Source organism: Merops nubicus, unplaced genomic scaffold, assembly GCF_000691845.1.
Source record: "Merops nubicus isolate BGI_N331 unplaced genomic scaffold, ASM69184v1 scaffold2787, whole genome shotgun sequence".
NCBI lineage: Eukaryota > Metazoa > Chordata > Aves > Coraciiformes > Meropidae > Merops > Merops nubicus.
Window position 1 is genome coordinate 28,993 of NW_008619373.1, and position 20,343 is coordinate 49,335.

General features: G+C 40.3%; 1 protein-coding gene across 1 annotated transcript in view; it reads left to right on the forward strand.

Moving 5' to 3' along the window:
• FAM120A (family with sequence similarity 120A) overlaps positions 1–20,343 on the forward strand; it is a 48,459-nt gene that overhangs the window by 23,825 nt on the left and 4,291 nt on the right. Inside the window, exons 10-16 of the mRNA XM_008943740.1 lie at positions 5,659–5,908; positions 7,245–7,359; positions 11,195–11,404; positions 12,510–12,693; positions 13,645–13,782; positions 15,271–15,412; positions 19,881–19,977. Coding sequence (XP_008941988.1) covers positions 5,659–5,908; positions 7,245–7,359; positions 11,195–11,404; positions 12,510–12,693; positions 13,645–13,782; positions 15,271–15,412; positions 19,881–19,977 — 1,136 coding nt within the window. The remainder of the gene's footprint in view (positions 1–5,658; positions 5,909–7,244; positions 7,360–11,194; positions 11,405–12,509; positions 12,694–13,644; positions 13,783–15,270; positions 15,413–19,880; positions 19,978–20,343) is intronic.

The window sequence follows — 20,343 nt, forward strand, 5'->3', positions numbered from 1 at the left end:
AGTGTGATGTAAGTAAGGGTAGACCTGGGTGAAGAGAGACTAAACTTTTGCCAACGGACTTCTGAAAAATCCTTCTGCTAACTCAGAGATGAATTTTAATCTTCAGATTAATCTGGAAGTTGTCTTTTTAAGTCTTCTCCTTCCAGGAATTACTGTCATTCCAGAATATTCAACCTTCTCATTTTAGAGTGTTTTCCTTAGAATGGAATGCATACAAGGAAATGATTGAACTTTAACCTTTACAAGATGCTACAGTAAAGGAATGCTGAAGCATGAAGTGAATGGCAGTGGCAGCAGAAGTATTTATCTATAGGAGTCTGCTGTCTCTAGACTAGAATCAGATATTTAGAATATGTGAAAACATCATTCACAATCTTCATGTGGAAAAGGATGAAAATAAGTCACTTTCTAACTTTGTGTTCATTCCCTTTCTCTCTCCAATTCTAATTGTGAAATGGTTTTGTACATTGATAGTGAAGATGATAATCTTCCAGTGATGTTTGAAAAAACTTTCTTAGCCAGTTATTTTGTGGGAATTAATATTTATCCTGCTTGAATAATGTCTCGGCACATGTGTTGTCACAAACCTCTCGATTCTTTTAACTCATAGAAGCATTTCAGATGGCGAGGTTATTTCAGGATTAAAACAGTAGCATTACTTGCAGTATTCATTTATCCTTGTTAGTCTTTTGTCCTTAAAAGTACCACAGTGTTTGTAGTGGTGAAGTAGCTGAGTGCTGAAGGCCTGCTTCAGTCTTCAGGATGTTTTTCTTGTAAACCTAGAACATTCTCTGCGGGCTATTGGAGAAACCCATATAATCTCTATATTCTCTTCATTTATACAGCTTTTCAGAGGTCTGTTCTCAATGGAGGCTAAGAATGCTATTGCTGGCTTCGTTTAGTTACAAGAGCTCTGGCAAATCTGTAGGACATATTCAGCTACTGACCTACTTCTATGTTAGGACTGGCTACGCTTTTAAAAAAAAAAAAGATTTGGACGACTGCCCAAAAGTTAGTTGCTTCACTGCAGAGCTAACAGTGCAAGTGAACAGGGATTTGAGCTAGTTGCAAGCATGGGGTTTGAAAGAGCGGTGTTGCTGCAACACATACTTTGGTCACCTCTCTTACAAAGTAACAAGAACGGGGCAGGCTGTGCAAAATGTAGAGAGAGAATAGTGTCTTACAGGGCAAAAGCACCTTTCTTAAGTTTATTAGTCACACTCATTAGCCTTTGCTAGCTTTTCTGAGGACCCAGGCTATAAGGAACTAGTGATGGTTATTCTCTCTCAGTGTTTTACTTTTTTTGCTGCTGTCAAAAATTAGTAAGTTATGAAACAGAGTAATTAAGACCATTAACATCTCTTAATTCTTAAATTTTCTCTTAAGAAAATCTAGAAATTAATTTAAATAAATTTATATTGTCCTTAAGATTGATGTAGAAAGGTAATGAATATATTTATATAGAAAATCCAATCACCTTTGTTGTACAAACCATAAAGTGGCAACATAATTGTGCACGAATAATGTACAGCTATATTGCATGCAAGGGTCTTGTGCTGACTGCTTGCCCAAAATAGCAGGATATTATTATTAACAGGCAAACCAACAGGCAGATTCTTCCCTCTGATTTTACATCATACACAAATGATCCAAGGTGCTGGACCATTGGGGCAAGGAATAAATTAACACACTCACTCACAGCATAGGATGTAGAGAAGGGAGCAAGCTGGCCATGGATCCAAGCCATGGGAGATAGAAGCACCCAGGCAATCAGTCTGATTATGTAGAATTTTCCTGGAGAGAGACTCATGATCTTCTGCTATCCTGGAAACTCCACTTCCTATGAGGAGTCAGGGAATCCTTTCAATCATCAGAGCCTTCACACAGCACATGCACTGTGTAGGCAGCCTCTCATCTCCACTGCAAACAGAGTCAGCTCTTACATGGGTGGCTTCTTGCCCTGCCTCCAAGTTGATGTGGAAGGTGGGAACACCTGGTGGTGAGCTCCTCATCAGGCCCCACCCAAGGCTGGCCAGACCCTGGGTGAAAACCAGTCAGGAGGTTCCTGGTTGTGGGCATCATCCATATGCCAACCATCATTTAGGGATGGGGGTTTAACCCCAGCACTTCAGCAAGGAGCCTATGAAAAAATACATAATAAACTGACATGTCAGTATTATTACTAAATATATAGACAGGAGGATAATGTATCTTTCATAAAATGGATGACTTCCTGTCTTTTAAATCATTACTGTTTCTTATTGTCTTTTTAACTATACAAAAATAACAGATCTGTTGGAAGAGGTAGTCAGTGGGGTTCTTCAGTGGTAACTATCTGCTAAGTAATGGCTTTGCATGTCCTCATGTCTACTTTCAGAAGACAGGAAAAGCTGAGTCACAAAACTCTTGATGATGCTTTTGCTGCCACGGGCACGGCATTGGCTGTGCTACCCTTCCTTCAGAGGACTTGGTCTTCTTTTCAAGCTCTGAAATTGGTTATTTGCCATGTTATGATAAATATATATGTATGGATGAAAACGTCTGCCCTTTCCCCTTTGTGGAAAAGCACATGCTTTTGTAAGCTATCATAACTCGTGGCTGGATCCAAAGGTTTGTTATTTTAAGCCTAGCCACCTTATGATGTACTGTTCTCCATCGTGGATGCTGTTTCTGCCAAAAGGAAAGCCCAATCGTGGGTAGTAGCCTCCTGGGAAGTCAAGCATGCTTAGCTCAAGTTGTGCTGTCAGTAAAGATAAGGTTAAAAGCAAGGATTGATTAATCTGCATTATCCAGCTCATCTTCTAGTGGTACTAGGGACCTCACATTCAGTTCATTGAAAAAAATGCAACAGGAGTACCAAAACTATCTGAGCTGTAGGTAGCAAGAAGGGCTCCAACAAACAGCTTGAGCATTGAGGATGCTGTTGGTATTGACTTCAGAGCAAGTAACAGCATCCACGTGTTTTTCAAGCAGGTTACCCTAATGCAGATCGATCCTGACCCTTTTTACTTGGATTGACCTGAAAGTGTCATGAGGGTATGTTCAAAGTGATGTCACGATGCTGTGCAGTTGCTTAGCCTACTTCAAGCATTCAAATCTGCTGATCAGCAGCAGGAGGAAGTTTCGTATGAAAACAGTTTAATTAGCACTGTGATGTGGCTGAACACACTCTGATCCTGAGTGTTTGTTGTAGCTAATGTCATTTTCGAGGCAGACTTTGCTTATCTATGAGTGGAAGTCCTGGAAGGAAACCAAAACATTCCTCTGAGGACAGAGATCCTCAACAGCTGAGGAAGGTAATGGTTTTAGCAGCAGTCCCAGTAGGGACTTGTCAAAGGTGTGAGGAATGACCTGGAGAAATAAGTAGGTATGGAGATGTCCTGGAGGAGTCTGTTACATTAAATGCTAAATTTGGGTGAACAGTGCTACAGTGACATATCAACTGACAGAGCTATAATTCCTCATCCCTGTCATTCAGGAGGATACTGTTTGCCCGACCACTAGTGTGACCTTCATATTAAACCATTCTGCAAGAAGCATGGTTACCTTTGCCATAATAACCATTGGCTCACAAAGTTTTGAAGCTGGAGTGGATCTCCAGTGTGACCTGTACAGGTGGCACGTTACTGAGGATGGTGTGTTTTGAGAGCAAAGTGAGGTGCTCCTCCTGTGGCCTTAAGCGCTTAGAGATGTGGAAGTTGTCACCCCCAGGTTAAAAGCTTTGAAACAGATTTCAGTGTTGAAACACAGGATTGCAAATAGAAAATGCAGACATGAAACAGCTCCTGCTTCTAAGCTTGTGATCTTTGTATGTGAAATACATGGGAAAGAAGCAGTAGTGAGACATTTGTGTTGTCTGTGGTTAGGGGAGTTGTAGAAGCTGTGGAGGGTGGTGGTCAGTGTGATGTACACTTAGTTTGGATCTGCTTTCCTCTGGACAGGCAGCCAGACTGAGAAACTGAGTGTGGATAGGAATATCTCCTCCATTGTCAAAAGGAAAGACAAAAGGAACTCCAAAACACAAAAAATTCTTTTCTGTCAATGGTCAACAGTTCATTGGTTTGTGTTTTGTTTTGTTTTGTTTTTGGGGTTTTTTTTTGTTTGTTTGTTTGGGGTTTTTGTTTGTTTGTTTGTTTTTTTTACTGGTAACAAACAGATTAAGCTGTTCTGCATAGTAGCCTCATTGTGTTTCCTGCTGGTTTGCTGAGAGAGCTAAGGAGTTTTGATCCAGAAGTGTCTCCTGCTTCTGAGATCTAAAGCAATTAAAGACTTTGAAAGCCTGCATAAAATACATCCTTTCATTTGTTCCTGTTTACTGTCCCAGGCCTAAACATGAAGTGAAAAACAATGTAATAAACCATACACAAATAATGGAGTAGCTCTGTTGACTGGTAAAGCCCATCTTACATAGCTTGGTGGCATATAAAAACTAGTAGCAACCAAAATAGAACATGATTTTGTAGTGAGGCTACCAACTAAATATATCAGAATATTTATTTTCATTGCTGCATGTTAGCTTTCTAAAACTTGCCCTGAGCTCTATGAAATGAAGCTATAATGTTAGACTAGTTTTATTCCAGAAAAGCTTGAGTGCTTTGGGATGTTTAATCCAAATCATCCCCCCTGCCATGTTTTGCCTGTCCTAACTATAAAATTACTTGAAAGCTGATTTTTGGTTGCTGAAGGAGACTTTGAAGGTGTTAGGGGGAGCTGTCTTTGCACCAGCAGTGCAATCTTCTCAGTCTGTAGCAAAAGATCTGTGGCAGAAAGAGCAGGTCTGTGCTCTGCACGGGAATCTCTGCCTGCTGTAACCTGAAGCTTCACTAACAAGCTCCTTGAATCTTTCCACACTGCATAACTGGGCTCCGGGTTAAGAAGGGTGCAAACAAATTTTGAGCTGTGTGAAACTTGGGGTCATTCCAAGGCCAAAGTTATAGACTTGACTTTTTTTTTCCCCCCCTCTGTTTTTTGAACTTGTTTTCTGTTTTGGTTGCCTTCGAGCATAAAAAGGAGATGATTTAGCGGCAATACAGAGTTGAGCAGGCTTTGAGGTGGATGAAAGGGAGTTCTCAATGGAAAGCTATGCAGTAAATGGAAAGGCTTATGTGAAGTAATGTTATGTAAAACTTCTGGGGGAAAACAAAATAAAACAACAATCTGGCCCAAATTTGATATCTCAGTCCATTGCAGTCATTGAACAAGTACAAACAAGAATGTTTTAAATATGATTTGCATAAAAACATGAGGATCATACTGTTCATAAAAGACCACATGTAGAATGCTTTTATATTCATGTACAATTTTGTTCATTGCTGTAGGGTTTTCGATGAATAACATACTGTAGGGGAATATAACATTTTTTAAGAAAAAATGTCAAAAATATATATAGTTTCTTTATGTTGTATACGAATTTTAAAATATTGTCATGTTCCTAATATGCACTTGATATCTTGCACTGAATTTGTAACTGGTCACAATGGAAAGAAGGTCCATTCAGGGTCTTGACTAACAAATTTGGCAATGTGATCCAGAACCTTGGTATCTATTGCAGCCTTGAAGCGATGCGCTTTTTGGGTCAAAATCTCTTGTATAGAAAGTTTTAAACATACGCTGCTTTTTAACTTTGAATGTTTTCTCTCAATTGTTGCCATTTTGTAGTTTCACCAGTGATAATTAAAGAATGGGCTGCTTACAAAGGAAAATCTCCTCAAACCCCTGAGTTGGTGGAAGCACTTGCATTCAGGGAATGGACCTGTCCTAATCTGAAGAAACTGTGGCTGGGAAAAGCAGTAGAAGACAAGAACCGAAGAATGAGGGCGTTTTTGGCCTGTATGAGATCAGATACACCAGCAATGCTCAATCCAACTAATGTGCCCACTCATCTTATGGTGCTCTGTTGTGTACTAAGGTCAGTGTTACCTTAAGGTAAAACAGAATGAAGGGAATGTTTTGCTGCATCATCTCATGGGCATGTTTTAACTTTGTAAAAGTTAAATGTTAAACCATGAGGATAGAAAGCATTAATTCATATTTGCATCATCACTGGGAGAAGAGGTTTGATGTGTTTTTAGAACATTGCTGCTGTGAGTCTTAAAAGCGTGCTGTGTATTCAGCATTTCTTTCTGCAGTCTTTAGAGGACTGATGGGAGGAGGAAAAAACCATTTGTCTTGCAAAGAGGCTGGTGTAGTACTTGAATTAGCTTACCCTTACTCTACTCTAGGCTTCAGCTTACTAATAAATAACATTTAGGGTCTCAGAGGCTGCATTGGAGAAGTTACAAAGCAGCTTATCAAGGTGCATAATTCATGTGAAGGATACCCTGGCTGCGATGTGTCCGATTCCCTTAGAACTGCTCATCTCATGAGATGATAACCAACAGTTGAAGTATTAATTTTCTTCTGCTTTTTGAAGAGAAAGTCACAAGCTCCAAAATAGCTGTTTAATTTTCAAGTTGAAAATTGACTAAGGGATTGAGAGATGCTTACCTTTACTAAAAAGGGGTGATGATTTCAGTTGTGACCAGCTTAATAATCTGGCAGAATCCAAGGTTAGCATGTTGCACGTGAAAAGTTTTAAGCCTTTTTTGAGACTGATAATGTAAATTTGTCTTTGGTTCTGTTGAACTTCATCTTGCCTTTGTAGCACTAAAATGCCTTTTTTTTTTTTTCCTTATAGAACAGTAAGGATGTGAAAAAATAATCCAAACATTATCTTAAAGCAGAGCTCCTCTTCCCATATGGACAGCATGTTTGTGTCCTGTGACATGTGACATATATAAATTGTTGTTTAAGACTTAATGAGCATAAAATTCACTGATTAGATAATTTGAATAGCGTGTTATCTGGAAAACATGTTCACAAGGTCCTTTTACCATTAGTCTATTTTGTAAAGACCATTAATCTTTATTTTATTCTTTTGATGTGTCAGAATCCACTTCTGTTTTAAAGTTTACTTTGCAGTTTGTCCTCCCCTTCTTCACTGGCAGCAAGGTCTGCCCAACTGATTTGCAGCCAGTAGGTTTTCCATATGAATTTAAACAAATTTAAACTTCAAATCTGTGTCGTCTTTTGGGCTTTTTGACTATATGAGTCTAGACCACAAAAAAAGTTGTGGTGGTTTTTTTTTTTTTTTTTTTTTTTTTCCTGGTGGTGTTGTTGCATTCTGGTGACTTCTGATCACATAAAGTACCACTTGATTTACCTGTTGAAGGAATTTTCTGAATAATTATGAGCTTCCTCTGCAGGTATATGGTACAGTGGCCGGGGGTCCGTATACTTCGTCGCCAGGAACTTGATGCTTTTCTTGCCCAAGCATTGTCTCCAAAGCTCTATGAACCTGACCAGCTTCAGGAACTCAAGGTAATTCTGAACTATAACTTTAATCCTTTTAGGACATGTATTCCCAGCTCATCCACCTTAACTGTAGTGGATGATATGTGTGCCTGTCTCACTAAAAGCCTCGTGTAAGTACCTCTACTTTCCAAAATACTGATCTTAGTATTTTAAAGTATTGCAAAGATTGATAATCAGCTCTTTCAGTGGTTGGATAGATAACTAAAATCTTAAAACATACTCTATGCTACACAGCCTTTTCTCACAATTTCTAAAGTAATTGTCCCCCAGAAGTTTGAAACAAATGTGCTTCTATTTAAGACAAATTTAAAAAAAAAAATAAAATGCTTCTTGTGTAGCTGTTTATAAATACTAACCTGGGTGCTTTTTCATGCTTCAGCATTCAAAAGGTTTTCACAGCAAAGTGTAGAAATGGAAAGAGATTTGCATAATTTTGAATAGCAAAATGCAGGGGGTGGGGGGAGGGAAAACAGTTTATTAATATTCACAGAATTGTAGAAGTCATTATTTTGAGGATTTTAAAACTTAAGATCTCAAAGTTTCTGTTGTTTTCCGATGAGTAGTATTCTATGAAGTAAATACTGCTAGCTAATTGATGGAGTTGTTTAGGGTGTTATTCTTACTGTAAATACAGAATGCCAGTCAGTCTGTGCAACATCATCTTACTGTGGGGGATTTCTCCACTCAACCTTCAAATGCTCACAGTGATACTTCCTCTTTTAGCCTTTAAGATAAAATATACAAGACTTGGTTTTTGCTTTTACCTTGTTTGCTCTTAAGAATTTATTCAGAACTTACTATGAAGTTCTCTGAATAAAGTGGTTGAATTTAGTACTTGTTGTTTAAGCAAACATTTTTCTGAATGGAATGCAGATTTTAGCTGTTAGGCTTTCCTGAGGAATATTTTGCCACTAGTGACCAAGTTTGGAAGAGCATTCTCAAAGCCAGCAAGTGACTGTTTCTTCTCTGTGGGAGATGAGCAGAATCTGGGTTGCGTTTCTGCATGTAGCACCCTGGCAAGGACTTGTCAGTCTCGGTCAGTAAACGAAATCATCTGCCCATGGAAACCCAGCACTTAGCAACAGAATTACTAATAACCGTAAGAGAAAGGAAACCACTGAATCCACTTCAGAATCTATTTGAACTTCTCATACAGTAAGAGAATTCATGTGTTAGTGATAGTAATGTCAGAGTTCACAGAAAAACAGAACTCTCTCCCTGTATACCAAATAATGAATGCCAACAGCAAAAATAATAAATAGAAATGAAATCCAACAGGAAGACATTTATTTGGGCTTTCCCTCATTGCTGCAAAGGATGGGAAGAAACACAGGATGGAACTGGACTGGATTGCTGCTTTGGGTACTCTTCATTGTGTCTAGTTTCGTTAAAGCAACCTAAATATAGATCCTGTTTGTCAGGAGAACCGTTCAAATGCAGAACTCCTTTTCAAGGTATTTACTGGACGTTTATGCTGGGAGCCCTCTGTGCTTACTGCATCTTTCGGAACCCCAGAGATTCTGGTCCCAAAAAAGATGGCAATTGCATTGTATGAAGACCGGTACTTTGTCTTCAGGAAAGCATGTGGTCAACCTCTGCAAAAGGAGTTCTGCAAAAAAAGTTCACTGACAGTGAGTTCTCCTGTATGTTCAGAAGAAATGTATGTACCTGATCTGAGGTGACAGGCATTGGACTTAGCAGACTATAGTGGAGAGCCTCGCAAAGTATCCTGAGAGAGTGGTTCAAGACATCATCAGCTTTCCTGAAGCTGAGTAATTATATTTGTGGATATTGCTGGAAATTCAACTAGCAGTTTTGCAGGCAAGGCTTGGTGCATCAGAGGACAGCAGCATATCGTGCACTTAGTCTTCAGCGCCCATTTTCAAGACACAGTACAGTAAACAAATAGCATCTAGGGGTAGAGATTTTGACAAAGATAGTGAAATGCTGGGGTCTGAACCCCGAGCCCCAACTTAAGGTTGACATATGGGTGATTCCCACAGCCCTTCATAAAGAGGTGGTGAGTTTGCTTTATAGCTTCCCCCCAGGGTGCGGCTGGCCCTGCGGGGAGAGCCATAAGGGAAATGAGCCCCAGGGGTCCTGCATTGAGTTGACAAAGGTCAGGTGTCCCACTTGGGGATAAAAGCTGGGACCACTTGCAGGGAGTCAGGAGTGTCTGTCTATGGAGTGCACTCCACAGAGCGTCCTGGTTCAGGGGAGACCTCCTGACTCTCCTGGAGCTGGGCCCCAGTCTGTTTAGACCTTTGCGAATGCGGGCTGATGTGGGCACCTGTCTCTTAGGTGTTTAACTGGCTGGGTAGGGCTGTTTCCCATACCAACTGTGGGGAAACCTCAGGTCTCTGTTTGTACCACCTGTTGTGGCCGAGTCGTGTCGTTTGTGGGATCGTTGAGGGTGGCGTCGATCATGTCTGAGCTGGTTGACCTGTTTGTATCCCCGGCAGTCATTCATATCATAATGTTTTTGTTTACAATACAGTCTGCGTATTGGATCCTCTTCCTGCTGGTGCTATCATTTTTGTTGGGCCTGGTCATTGGCAAAACAGATATCTATAAGACTTACCGAAGTCTTGCCTCTATTGTAAGGTTCGATGAAAAGAGGAGGAAACTTCACTGTGAAAACTGCTGGTCAAGTTCTATTTTTAAGTCATACATGCAGAGTAATCCATATCATTTCCATAATGTATGTTGTTTAACTGAAAGATGGGATATTTCATGCAGTGTTGCTACTGTCTTCCTGTGAAGCAGCTGCTTCTCTTTTTGTTGAAGTCAGACAGAAAGAGCAGCTGAGCTTGAACCCAGCTGCATATCTGCAAAGCGATCTGGATAGTCTTTGGGATCTTAAAGGTTGCTTATGCATAAGGAAGGTAATGTAGTTTAATTTTAAAATTTAATACCAAGGTCTTGCAAATATTCCCAAGAAAGGGCTGATATTTTCGGAAGTATTTTAGAAAACACTAGCAGCAAGTGATATTTTCTTACGCCAGAGCTAAAAATATATTTGCTGCAAGCAAATCCTTTTTCACCACCAGCTATTATTTGCTATTTAATTCACCCTTTGCGAATGTATCCTAAGTAAAATTAGAGTATGTGTAAACATTGCTTCATTAATAAGGGATGTCTTCTAAGAGCGAAATCTTGAATCAAGCTAATAGAAGATCCCTTATAAAACAGTTGAAAGGGAAACGTGATACATCTGAATGAAAACTGAATGCTAACATTGAGCTCATTCCTGAATCTTTCTACAAAATATTGAGGAAGCACAAGGTTATATGAAATAATTTTTAAATGAATTTTTCTACTGCTGGTTTGCTATAAGTGTCTTTAAAGCTTTCCCTTGCTATAACATGCTTTAACATTCTTTGGAAAGCTGTACTGTGTATTTATCAGTGATCTTAATGCAGCTAAAGTCTTATGTGGTTTAGACACCACATGCCACAAATTAAAGATGAAATAGTCATTTAACTTTTTACTGAATTCTTGGTAATGAATTAAAACATGAAAATATTAGAAATAATTAACATTACTAATAAATTAGGAAACTAATTATGGAGAAAATAGAGAGATTTGATTTTATTTCTCGTCTCTAAAATGGATGGATGGGAAAAACAGCCTTCCTGAGTATCGCAGGTCTGCATATAGGGTTGCTAGATTCTGGTGTAATTAGGAGTGGGAAATCTGGACAGCCTTTTAAAATAGCTCTGCTTTCAAGAGGAATTCTGTTGGATTCGGAATTATTCAGATTCAAGAAAAATTCTGTTGGAATAATTTTTAATTATGTCTTGTTATCACTTTGCTAAATTCACCATTATTTTTTTAACAGATTGAGAATCTTGATCCCCGAGGAATTCAGCTGTCTGCTTTATTTATGAGTGGTGTCGATATGGCACTATTCGCAAATGATGCTTGTGGACAGCCAATTCCATGGGAGCACTGCTGTCCATGGATGTATTTTGATGGAAAATTATTCCAGACCAAGCTCATCAAAGCAAGCCGGGAGAAAGTTCCGCTTATTGACCTCTGTGATGGTCAGGTGTGTAGTTCCAGAAGTGTGCCAGACTTTCAGAACTGTTAGGTGTGGTTGGTTTATCAGTCATTAACTTCACTTATCTTTCTGCTTTTAAAAAATAAATCTGAGGAGAATGGCTAATGGGTATTTTTCAGCTCTGTTTACTCCCCTGTCTCTTCTTGATGATGTGGAGGAGTAAGCTGCTGTCAATTTTGTTTTCATTTTTTCTTTTTGGAAACTAAAACGTGAATGCAGTTGTGATACAGTGAGCAACTGATTTGAAAACTCTATCTTTTTGGAACAAGCTAGCAAGACTGTTTCAAAGGACTAACCTGCAATGGTTCTACAGTGAAAGAAAAAGAGTGGTTTCTAACATGTTTCACAGCCATTTGGAATGTGAAGTCTAATGGTCCTGAAGCTCAAAATCTTTTTACATTTCTTAGGGGCATCTTAAAATAAAACTTAACTCATGTTTGGATACTATAGCATCCAAAACCTGCAAAGTTATTATCTAACTCTACAAATAGGAAACTAATAAAAATCGACAGTTTACTGAATGAGCAAAACTGTTTAAAAAGTTTTTGGGAGGCATGAAATCGTACCAAAACAGTTTCCCTATTCTTGTTTCTGACTCAGGGGAAGCTGATCATAGATGACATATTGATGGTGGTTATGGTCCCTCTCAGGCTGGTAGCCTGCAGGCATGTTTTAGCCTGTTTGCATAGACTTTGTTTTGCAGTCAGGTTTACGATGATTATTCTGTTCAAGATAAAGGACTGCATTAAGTGTTCAGGCGACTGTAGGTGAGGATTTCTCAGTTTTGTTATGGAAAACCTGTGTTCAGTTTTAAACTGTATGTTACCACTTTAGAACCCTCTCTCAGTATTTAGGCTTCCATCTCTACTGTTTACAGCAAGATTTTCTTGTGCACAGTTCAGATATCATTGAACTATTAGTAGGTTTGCAAGCCAGATTATTGTAATTTTCTAGTGAGCTTTATGGAAGTTATTTGCACTAGTTATCTACTTTTCTATTCTTTTGCTTTCTTTGAATTTGTTGTTTAACTGTAGCTTCATACAATTGAGATGAGAATTTTAACATTTCTTTGTGACATTCTCTTTGTTCATAGGCTGAGCAGGCAGCCAAGGTTGAAAAGATGCGTCAGAGCATCCTAGAAGGATTAAATTTCTCCAGGCAGAATCATCCTCTACCTTTCCCACCTCCACCTGCCATGCCTTTCTATCCAGCTTCTATGTATCCTCGACACTTTGGGCCAGTCCCACCACCTCAGGGCAGGGGGAGAGGCTTTGCTGGTAAGTGATGGGACAGCAGCACCAAGTATGTTGGTGTGAAGTGTTACCTTGTCTTTCACGTTCCCCATACTACAAACTGATGTGCCTCATCAATTTCATAGCAAAAATACATAAAAGCAAGTGGTTGGCATGTGTTATCATGTGCCAGTCACTGTATTTTGTTGTTACTTTTATTAGCTATAGTCTAACAATATGGAATGTGTTGTATTGCTGCGTATTTCCATCAGGATTTGTAGTAACTGCTGGATCAGAATATGTTTCCACTATCATATGAAATAGGAAAAAGAGGAGTGGATCAACACTGGGTGGTATAAAAAGACCCTTATTTGCACTGTACATTGCTTCAAAGCATTTGCATTTGTAAATATTAAGAATGCCTAAATGAATGGACATGGTTTAACTGTCAGGGTTGAAGACAACCTTTCCTCCTCCCCGCCCCTCTGTGTTTTGCTACAGTCATTTAACCATTGGCACCTTGAAGCATAAATACTGGTACAACCATTCTAGGCTGTTTCTAGAATTATTTATTCCCTGTCTCAAAATCTCCCCGGTACCAAGGCCCATAGTTGTATTGATAGTGCATGTTGGGAGTGACATGTTCTGGAGGTGCTATAACTGTAGCCATCAGAGTTCATTCCCAAAAAATTAATTGCAAACCTTTACAATGCTCGTTAGGCTGTAGAAGTTGGGATGCCCATTCCAAACCCAGGTTAAAGGCCTGCTGTTTGGATAAGAGACCTCATGCTTGCTGTAAGGCAGCAGGTCATCTTTGGCCAGGGTTTCCTCGGCGGTGGTGGCATGCTCCTGTGCAGCGTGACCTGTGGGAGCACGGCCCTACCTGCTGACTCCGGAAGGGTGGAAGGAGGCAGCAGCCTCTCTTCTAGGGGCCTTCCCAGATGCCTGGCCCCCTCACAGCTTTTCCCCTGTCTTTCTTTACCCTGGGTCTAACAGGAGTCTATGGCTTCGGAGGCCCTTATGGGGAAACAGTAGCCACAGGTGCTTACCGGGCCTTCCGGGTGGCGGCAGCGGCAGGACACTCCGGAGCCTTCTCTGGCAATGACAGCAACAGGACTAGCAAGTTTCAGGGCGGTAATTATACCCAAAACCCTTTTCTTAGAGCTTCTGGCAACAGCTTCTTTCACTTTATGGTTTGGTCTGAGGCTTTCCTACTGACTGCCGGTCTCCCTTTCTCCCTAACTGTCTGACCTCTCCCTGTCTCAAGCCTGCCCAGGCTGCTGTCTGCTCTGCTCTACCAGGCACCATCCCCAGGTCCCTGCCGTAAGCCCCCTTGGCGCCAGCCTCTCATGCCTAGAAACCCTTCTCCAAACACAGGGTAGCTGTGAAACCTGGCAAGATAACTGTCTGTGACCTGCGCTTCAGAATCCGAGGGTGGAATCTGTAATTGGCTGAACTCTGCCTGACTGTATTAACAGTTGTTTTCTAAAATTCAGGGGCAGTTTAGCTTTTTCCAAAAACAACTCAACGTAGAAATCACTGACTTGGATGTTATTGGAACCCATGCTTCGCTGACGTTAGCATGGACACAGGCGTGAGATTTAGTTACCTGTCTGTGTGCCTGTTGCTTATCTCCTGCACAGGGTGGGGACAGTGGAAAATATTAATTCTAATCCCCCGTTTAGGGTGAAACTTTCCGTATGTTTAGCTGTTCTTTCTGGCCTCTGAGCTTTTACCCTAAGAGTGAACATACCTCTAATGCTTCGTTGTGTGAGCAACTTTGCCCCTGTAAACAATGTGCATTTAAAGCTGAAAGTCTTCTACAGGGAAGTGCAAACCTTTTTTAAGTTAATCAGTAGTTTGGTTCCTAGCATATTAATGTTTGAAGACTAATCATGGCTGCATAAATGCCGTGTTTTGTAACCATTTCAGTGCTGATAGTCTTACGAGTAACATCTGGCTCAGTTGCACTTTCCTAGGTTTCTTGAAATATATTATGCCCCAGAGTAAATTTTTTTTTTTTTTCAAGGGAAGAACACAGGTATAAAGATATGAGTAACTTGAATAGAAGATACATTTGTATTTTAGACAATGGCAATTTTACCTGTTTTCTTGGTAGGGGAAGGATAAACCTACCTTTTACACCCAGATCAGTTTATATGCTGTATTTTTATAACAACTTAGTGTTAGGACAGGTAATTCTGCCTAGTAAGTTGTTCAGAGCAATTATGATCTGCATGTCTTATGCTGATGTTCACTAAAAGGTGCATTTAAGTCTGCAAAAATTACTTCATTTAGGAAGGCAGGAAAAAATAATCTTCAGATAGCTTGTAAAATTTCACTCTGGTTTCTTAATGCTTATCTAAAGTATATTTTCAATTACTGAAACTGAAGTACTCACCTAAGGTAGTTTTTATTTTCAGAATTCATATCTGTTTTTAAAAAAGGAGGGGAAGGAAGACTCTTGGGAGTTACAATACTTCTGAAACACCAGAAAATGAAAAATAATCTCCCAGTATCAAAACGGGAATGATAGAATCTGGGCCAAGCAGTTCTCCATTTGTTTGTAACTGTAACTTTATGATTGTGAAGGTCAAGGTTTGGTTTTGCTTTTATGTGCAGGAGTCCAACCTATTCCTTCTCAGGGAGGGAAACTTGAAATTGCCGGCACTGTAGTCGGCCACTGGGCTGGAAGCAGACGTGGACGAGGGGGTAGAGGACCATTTCCTCTGCAAGTTGTTTCTGTGGGCGGACCAGCTAGAGGGTAAGTGCAGTCTTGTAGAATGGACTTTTTCATATGTAATTTAATCGTTGGGGGGGAAAAAAAGTAAAACGGGGAAGAGCTGGAGGCACTCAAAATGGCATTCAACACATTTTAGGACACATTTGGTAAATTATAGCCACTGCGGATTTGAGAAGAGCATTTACATTCATTTTAAGATGTTTTTAATCAGATATTCAGAGGAGTCTAAGCATTTTTGTGTGCAAATAAAATTCATACCTGAATCAGATACACGCACACACACTCACAGAGGATTGTTTTGCATGTGGAAATAACCTGGGGACTTTCTCTTACATGAAATCAATAAATACATTACACCTGATCAAAACTGTTATAGCACTCAGTTATTTTCTTTGTCATGGTAGAACTTTTATTATTATGATAAAATTTTTAATAACTTCATTATATAATTCTGTGAAACAGAAAACACCTGAAGGACATTTCAAGCTTTAATAGTTCTCCGGCACAGTTGTGATGGGAGATGTGCTTAAAAGAGTATTAATTTCCTCAGCTCTTCCATTTAATTTCACTACAACTGAAATTACAGCTGCACAACATTTCTGAAAAAGAAATTGTCTTACAAAAATATCTAAAAATATCTAAACCTTTACTTTTAAAATTATATTTTTTCCATAGGCTTAATTATTCTGTGCTTTACAGAACTGTCTTACCATTTTTAATTAAGATTGTATTTTTTTTTACAGGAGTCAATCCCAAAGTAATGTGATTTATATATTATCTATCTTTAACTATATTAAATGAGTGGAGTAAAATTTATATACTATGATTTATGCTATCTTGAGCTAGGAAGCAGCAGTCTGAAAGAGGCTAAACTGCATTAATTCCTCTCTATGCATTAATTTAATCCAATGTGCACTATAAGGCATTGTGCTAAAGTGAGCAAGAGCTGTTGGAATGCCTGTGTCGTTGGACTCTGTGAGGATGTGGTTGGTTCTGAAGCCCTGGGAGATTGGGAGCAGGGGGAGAAGTGAGAGCTGCTGGTGTGGGAGAGGTAAAAACAGCAGAAACAAAGATTAATGAGTTCAGCAGCAGAAAACAGCATTGGTGTGAGAGCAGACCTGACACTTGAGGGGGGCAAATTTAGGTAGGAACACTTCATTCTCTAGAATGAGATTGAGTTGCCAAAACACAAGCATCTAGCATTGGTTTAGATGTTTCAGACAACTGTCAGCTGACTGTGCAGGCCAGTGGAATCTGGGCCACCTTTCCTCATCCAGAGTGGCAGCTGGAGACCAGGGAAATAAGGTGTGCGGTGAGGCACTAGGCTCCTTTGAGTACTTCAATCTTAATCCTCAGATGCAGTGAAGAAAATACAGTTTTTCATCATTTAAATGAGGTTAGTGTATGGTCGTAAGTTCTGTTTATCATGAGGATCCACGAGCAGCAGAAAAATCTGGCTTACTACAGAGCTTGTTACTTTTCTTCAGTTAAATGCCCAGACTGCAGTGCTGTTAGCAGGACATGTCCAGGTGATGGACAGAGTCCTACTCGAGCTGCTGTCTAGCTGAAGCACCCCCGGCCGGAGCGATGCTCTCTAACACTGTCGCCTTCAGATATGGCTTACATTTACATGTGCCATTCACTTCCAGCACTGAGTGCATTCACTTCCTCCATTTTATGAAGAACCAAGTACAGGAATTTACACAAAACATCAGTAGCCAGGAACTAACACTGGTGAGCCCTAATTTGAGAGCCCTCCTTATCTGGGAAGTGGTCACTGAGAGGTGTTACTGCTCCTGTAGGTACCTTTACAACAGAGGAATGCTGTTCTCCAGTGGTAGCTTTTGAGTTGGGAGATAAAATATCTCATGTTTTCTGTCTCTTCTGGAGGTACTGTCTTCGGACAGTCAGGTTCGGGTGCAAGTTCTCCCCTCACAAAGACAGGAAAACTGCTCATCAGTCATGAACTGAGGTCAGTTGTATGAGGTTGAACAAGGTCCTGCATTTCAGTCACAACAACCCCAGGCAGTGCTCCAGGGTGGGGGAGGAGTGGCTGGAAAGTGCCTGGCAGAAAAGGACCCACGGGTGCTGGTGGCCAGGCAGCTGAACAGGAGCCAGCAGTGTGCCCAGGTGGCCAAGGCAGCCAATGGCATCCTGGCCTCTTATCAGAAACAGTGTAATGAGTAGGGAAGGGATCGTGTCCCTGGACTTGTCACTGGTGAAGCCACGGCTTTGGTTCTGGGTTCAGTTTTGGGCACCACAGGCTAAGAAGGACCTTGAGGGGCTGGAGCAGGCCCAGAAGGGCAATGAAGCTGTTGAGGGGTCTGGGGAACATGGCTTATGAAGAGTAGCTGGGGAAACTGGGGTTGTTTAATCTAGAGGAGAGGAGGCTGAGGGGAGATCTTCCTGTCTACAGCTCCTTGAAAGGAGGTTGGAATGAGGTGGGAGTTGGTCTCTTCTTGCAGGTAGCAAGCAATTGGATGAGAGGAAATGCACCAGGGGAGGTTTAGATTCAATGTTAGGAAGAATTTCTTTCCGGACAGAATGGTGAGGCATTTGGCCCAAGCTGCCCAGGGAGGTGGTGGTGTGACACTCAAAAAAACATACGGACATAGTACTCTGGGACATGGTTTAGTGGTCATGGTAGTGTTGGGTTCGTGGTTGGACTTGATGATCTTGGAGGTCTTTTCCAATGTTAATGATTCTGTGATCTTTCAGTCTCCATCAAATCATAATTGATACTAAATTCTTTACCTGTAGAGTTATTAGAATTAGTCAAAGAGGGGAGAACTATTGCAGGCAGCTTATGTGTTTGCTGCATCAGTTTTTACTAAAAATAAAACCCAGGTGGAAAACACGCTACTGTCGGTGTTCTGTCTGAAGACAGGCATTTGAAAGATTGGGGACCTTGTTGGTGAATGCAGTTTCCTACTGAAGAACACTACTAGGAAACTGCACAGCACATTGGCCGCCGTTTATTACCTTGTCCTGCACACTTTTGTTTCATTTTTGGATCTGTGAGAAGAGGGGATCATGTCAGGCATGTTTACACCATTGTCTCATATCTTCGTGCAACACTAGACTTGGATGTTGTTCTTACTAGTTAAAATTATACCAGCTCCTTATTTTGGCTTTGATCCATCAATATATTTAGTGTAATTTTTTCAGAGCAGGAAAAACCTTCCTCGGCTCTCAGAAGGGCACCTTGTAAAAAGAATAGCAAATGGGATAGGTAAGCCATGTTAAAATCTTTGAAAATAAATGTAAAGCACAGCTCTTTCACTTTTTATTCTTTGCTGTTGCTTTTAAATCCTAGTACTCAATTTTTTACTGCTCGATGTGGAAGTTTGCCGTGTGTGTGAAAACTCGTGTGCCACAGATCCGTGTTTCTCCACTGAGCTAGTTCAGCATAACTTTGTTTTTGCAGCACAGCAGCAGAGGATGTCAGAGCACTAAAGAAGAGCTTAACCTTCTCTGCAGGTGGGGGTTTGGTACAGCACACAGAGATCTTGCTGTTATGTGGGCATGATCAGGTAGATGGAAAATGAGACATGGTTGGATTGCAATTGCCGTTTGTTGCCAGAACAGCAAGCGGGGCGACTGCAGCTCACACAGCTTAGAAACTGGGCTGGGTGCAGGCCTGGAGCTGAGCAGCACCTGGGGTCGTGCCGGGACCTGCCACTATCAGGCAGTTGATTTGGGAGAAAAGTGGAGCGATTGTGTGTTTCTAGTAGAGGAAACAAAAAATTTTTAGGTGAAAGGTAATCCTTAACATAATGCGGAAGCTGAGTTTCTGCAATTGATGATATTAAAATAATTTTAGCTGAGGGAAAGTTTGATCTGATATAGTCTACTGAATCAAATCAAAAAGCTACCACTTGACATGTCCGGGTCAGAAGCCTCCATTTAAAAGCATCCAAACTCGATAAATTGCTACCTGCCAGATACAGCAGAAGCCTCCTTTTTTTCCCCTCAAGTTCTTAGATAATTTTGTATTCTCCCATCTAAACTGAAGCAGATTTATATTTTGCCTTCCTTTCTTTTATTTGATTTCTTCTGTCTAGCTCATATGTGGGAAGTGTTATTAAAAGGGAGAAATGGCCTTATAAGTGGTTCAAATTGCTTCATATTTTTTAAGGTGAAAGTATTTTGAGCTCTGTTTTTGAAGCGCTGTATGGATAATTGGACACTTTGAAAATGTTTCTGCAAAGCTTGAAAGTACTCATTTATTGTTTCTCCAGAAGCGAAATGTAGAAATAGTTATTTTCTTGCCACGAAAACAAAAGATTTGTTAGGTTTCATATACTTGCAAGCAGCAAAACCCTGTCATTCTGAATACTTGTGTTCCTTCTTTAAAGAAATTTAAATGTTAGGCACTTGATGGTAAAGCTAGAAAAAATATTCACACAAAATAGATTTGAAGTAGTTTTAAACAAAGCTGATATGTTTTTTTTTTTTTTTTTTTCTTCCTTTCACTCAAAACCTACAGGCGTCCTAGAGGAGTTATTTCCACTCCAGTGATAAGAACTTTTGGACGAGGCGGAAGGTACTATGGGAGAGGTTATAAAAGCCAGGGAGCAATTCAGGTAATAAAGCCATATGCCTGACTTCAAAACACTCTAGTTTATAGGCTAGTGTGGTACAGACTTCCAGACCAGCTAATACTAACATGCACAACTTTAAAAGATGAAAATGTTTGTTACAGTGATCTTGCCTACATGTTAAAGCTGTACACTGCACACAGCCAGTGCTGGATGACAGGTCAGAGTTGCACCTCAATTATAAGCTAACTTTGATTATAAAGATAGCTTTGATTATAAAGATAGATGTGGGAAAATGAATTTTAATCTGAAGGCTGCACCTATGCAGGTCTAGCCAGCTATGGGATTAGGAAAATGGGAGAAACACAAAGCTGAAACAAATTAGGCATTTCTGTTCTGCCCTCACTCTTT